Here is a 3,610-nt window from a genome sequence, read left to right as displayed (position 1 = left end):
AACAAGCATATCAATTTTATAGAACACAAATGTCTACTTATATTTTGACTTCACATACTGCCGCGAAAACACATTCCTTAATAGTCATTTATTAACGTTGTTGACCACTGGAGATTTACAAGTGTCATTATTTTACTCATAGGATAAACCACTTTCAATTTATATCTTTTAAACAAGTCTCTTCGTTGTGGATATACAAATAATTACATTTAGTGAGGACACTATCAAAATATGTAAATGATGGTGTTGCTAGTTTTCTACTTGAAATCTAATAAGTGCTTGCGAACTGCTATATAGATTCTTTCTTTTTGTCTCTTTCGTGTATGTACGAAAATCAGTGGTGGTAAGTTGCTTGAGACCTCATAACGGACACTACCAATCGTCATCGTCAAAATAGCCCCCGTAATCGTCGTCATTGTAACGATCACAGTAGTCATCTTCGTAAGGATTGGTCCATCTGTCTTCGTCAGAGGAGTAGTAAAGTGGGGGAGTGCATTCCTCATCGCGCAGCCAGTTATCTTCTCTGTTTTTCTGCACGTCTGACTTTAACTTCACCTTCTTACAGACACGACACTTTTGATCCCCCTTGCGAAGTTGTGTCTTGCTGAATTCTTCTCCCGGAAAAAGTCGACGACAGCCAACGCATTTGGTCGAGGCGAATGGCAAACCTGCGGAACCTTCATCTGGAATGATATCCAATGGTAGATATGCGTGGTTTTCATACAGTCCATATGTTCTCACCGGCATGGAACGGAAGTAGTCAGCGTAACGGCTTGATGCGATTCGAAGACGAGGCAGAAAATCACCAACACCCTTCAACTTCTCGTACAGACTGAACAATCCGGATGTATCTATGCAGCAGTAAGATTTTAGAATGTCCGACAACGGTCTAATCTTCCATATACCCTTATTTATTTCTAACATGGCCGTGCCACTCTTCTTTTTCTTTATCATTTCCTTATTACCCATGTAGAGCTCTACACAACGTAATAATCCATAGACGCTTTCTACGTCATCAGTTTGTGTGCTTCTGCGAGAACCAGATGCAGATCTGCGAGAAACTGATGTAGATGTCCCTAAGGGCAATGAGGACTTTCTCCTGTGCATTACCTCAAGAAGTTGAAGGTCAAGTACCCCGCCAAGATTTACTTGGAATTGATGATGGAGAATGTCCGCATCACCACGACAGTCAAACATCAGTTTCTCCTTGGTTTTATCTTCAAGGATATCACAAAGGCCGTCATCAAATACCTGCTTTCCCAGTTTCAAAATGTCAAAGATGAAAGTTTTGTCTGGTGTGGCCATGGTTAGAACAGTCAGTTCGCCAGTCCTCCCCAGGTCGACCCCCTCGCAGTCAACTGCTAATAAATCATGATTCCTGATTTCAGCAAGGGCATCTGCAACATCTGCCATCTCGTCCACCAAAGTAGAGTTGTCATCTGTCATTTGGCGTCCTTCTGCCAATTCGTCCACAACTGCACTGACTTCATCTGGTGCTTTTGTCGCCATTTCCAACTGCAAAGAGGATTAGTTATATTTAGTGCCAAATATCAAACCTGAAAACACTACCGTCGCCTTTCACAAGTTCTAACACGTGCATATCAAATTATTACGGTCAATTCTATTGGTCCAGTAAATCAGTCACTTGTTGATACATCTGTGTTATAACGTACTCTTGGTGATTTTCTATAAGTGAAGTTAAAATCTCTCCTGCAAACGACTTTCTTTAGACGTTGAAATACCTTACCTAGCGCAACATAAGAGAGCTGATTGATAAGTTGTGAGCCTCGTATTAAAGGAGGTATTCAAGGATGTTTTTCAAGTCCTGCTATTATCTGACTAAATATGGCCGTGTACTTAAGGACTGGTCTCATTTGGTTAGTTTATATCGACGAGGTAGCACTCTAAAGTAAACAGGACAAGCGGCTTTTGCAAAATGGAGAAAATCGGTTAGGGTTACGATTAGGGTGAAAGAGTCAGTCATTGCCATGGCTGCTATTCACGATTGTGGCTATAAATTGCTTGAGCATCCGCATTATACACATGATCTCGCTCCATCCGACTTTCATCTATTTCCAAAACTAAAAACAGCTATTTCAGGCACCCTAATCCTTACCCTAACATGCAGTGGATGACTTTCTGAACAGCCAAGAAAAGGAGTTCTATAAAATTGGCATTGAGGCCCTTAAACACCGCTGGCAAAAGTATATAGATACTGATTATGTTGAAAAATGATACAATATGTCCGGCAAAATTCAAATCCTTCAATATGAGGCTCACAACATATCAATCATTCCTAGAAGATCTGAAAAAGAGACCCACACCAACCCCACCTTTACCCCAACCCCTGCTATTATCGGCTGATTTTCACCAATATTATCCGGGACTACAAAAACAACCTTGCACAATAATTCAGAAACGCATACAGTATGTCGCAAATGATAAATATAAACGAATATCATATAACTGTTTCATTCTTCTAGAGTTTGTCAGTGATGCTAGGAACCAAACGTGTTGCAGTCTACGAGAGAAGTCAGAAAATCAAAATTAGGGCCTACGTAAGTGTTCAGGGCCCAGTTGTTCAATTGGTGATCATGCTAATCACATTTCAACAAAACAAATATATCTTCCTTATCATTTATTTTTGGTCAAACTAGCATGACACATTTTTACAAAACTCTATAGCGCTCCTAATTCTTTTCCTACTTGTCTGTTTAAGGACTAGACACACAGAGGTTGTGAAGTAAAGAGGAAATGAGATTTCCACTAATCAATTGATTAAGCTAATCTTCTTTTCAACAAATGGGCCCAGATATAGAACGCACATTAACCACACTTTTCAGACATTTTTGGTAAGGTAAATTAGGTAAATTAGGTAAATTAGGTAAATTTGGTAAATTAGGGGGGAAATCAAATAATATACTGATTTTTCCAAATGGTCAGCTAGGACTTATTTTTGTTAATTAGAAATCAACCAGTCGAAGGTTTTTAATTACAACAGGTGAAAAGGTTATGATGATTGGAAAATTAGGTCGCTAAGGTAGCCGAGCCTGATATGACGTGTCTTAGTACGGATTTCGTTAACGTTTCCGTGCTGTCATGTCTTGGAGTTTGGTAGAACATTAACGGCATACAAATAAATATATATTGAAAATTATCATACATGTAACAAACATAAAACTCTATACAACTTGTATCAAAGAAATTTCAAAGACACAAATAACTAATGAATAACAATACTTACCTGTCCGTTTAACATGTACTGTGTTTGTTACCAACAATAGTTTTTTTTTCTTTTATATTCCATGTATTTACCTGTCTACTTTCAGTTTAGATTTTCAGAAATTGATTTCAGCATTGTATGTTTCGCTTTCGTATTTGGTTCTGTTTCGAAATATAAATCCGACATCAGTTCGATATCTACTGTAGATAAGAAATTATTGTTTACATAGACTGTACAGTGCAAAGTCTATCTACAAGATCAACAGTTGTTAGGTAACTCCTAACATGTATTTTGTACGTGTTACCAATGCCTTAGTTACTAGTTTACTGGCGATATGACTTCGAATATATATTGCTGTGTCCTGACGGCGTATTGGTTATCTGTGCT

General features: G+C 38.4%; 1 protein-coding gene across 1 annotated transcript; it reads right to left on the bottom strand.

The window, feature by feature from the left end:
• Positions 1 to 1,512, bottom strand: LOC117342894. The gene has a single exon (XM_033905184.1). It carries the CDS (start codon positions 1,507 to 1,509, stop codon positions 373 to 375), a length of 1,137 nt encoding a protein of 378 aa, XP_033761075.1. The 5' UTR covers positions 1,510 to 1,512; the 3' UTR covers positions 1 to 372.
• Between the last annotated feature and the right edge of the window lie 2,098 nt (positions 1,513 to 3,610).

Source organism: Pecten maximus, chromosome 14 (assembly GCF_902652985.1).
Source record: "Pecten maximus chromosome 14, xPecMax1.1, whole genome shotgun sequence".
Taxonomy (NCBI): domain Eukaryota; kingdom Metazoa; phylum Mollusca; class Bivalvia; order Pectinida; family Pectinidae; genus Pecten; species Pecten maximus.
The sequence above is the reverse complement of the archived record's forward strand: the minus strand, read 5'-3'. Positions and strand labels throughout refer to the sequence as shown.

What these genes read in the sequence shown, in the direction of transcription:
- LOC117342894 (XM_033905184.1), bottom strand. Translation starts at nt 1,509, where the DNA reads ATGGCGACAAAAGCACCAGATGAAGTCAGTGCAGTTGTGGACGAATTG.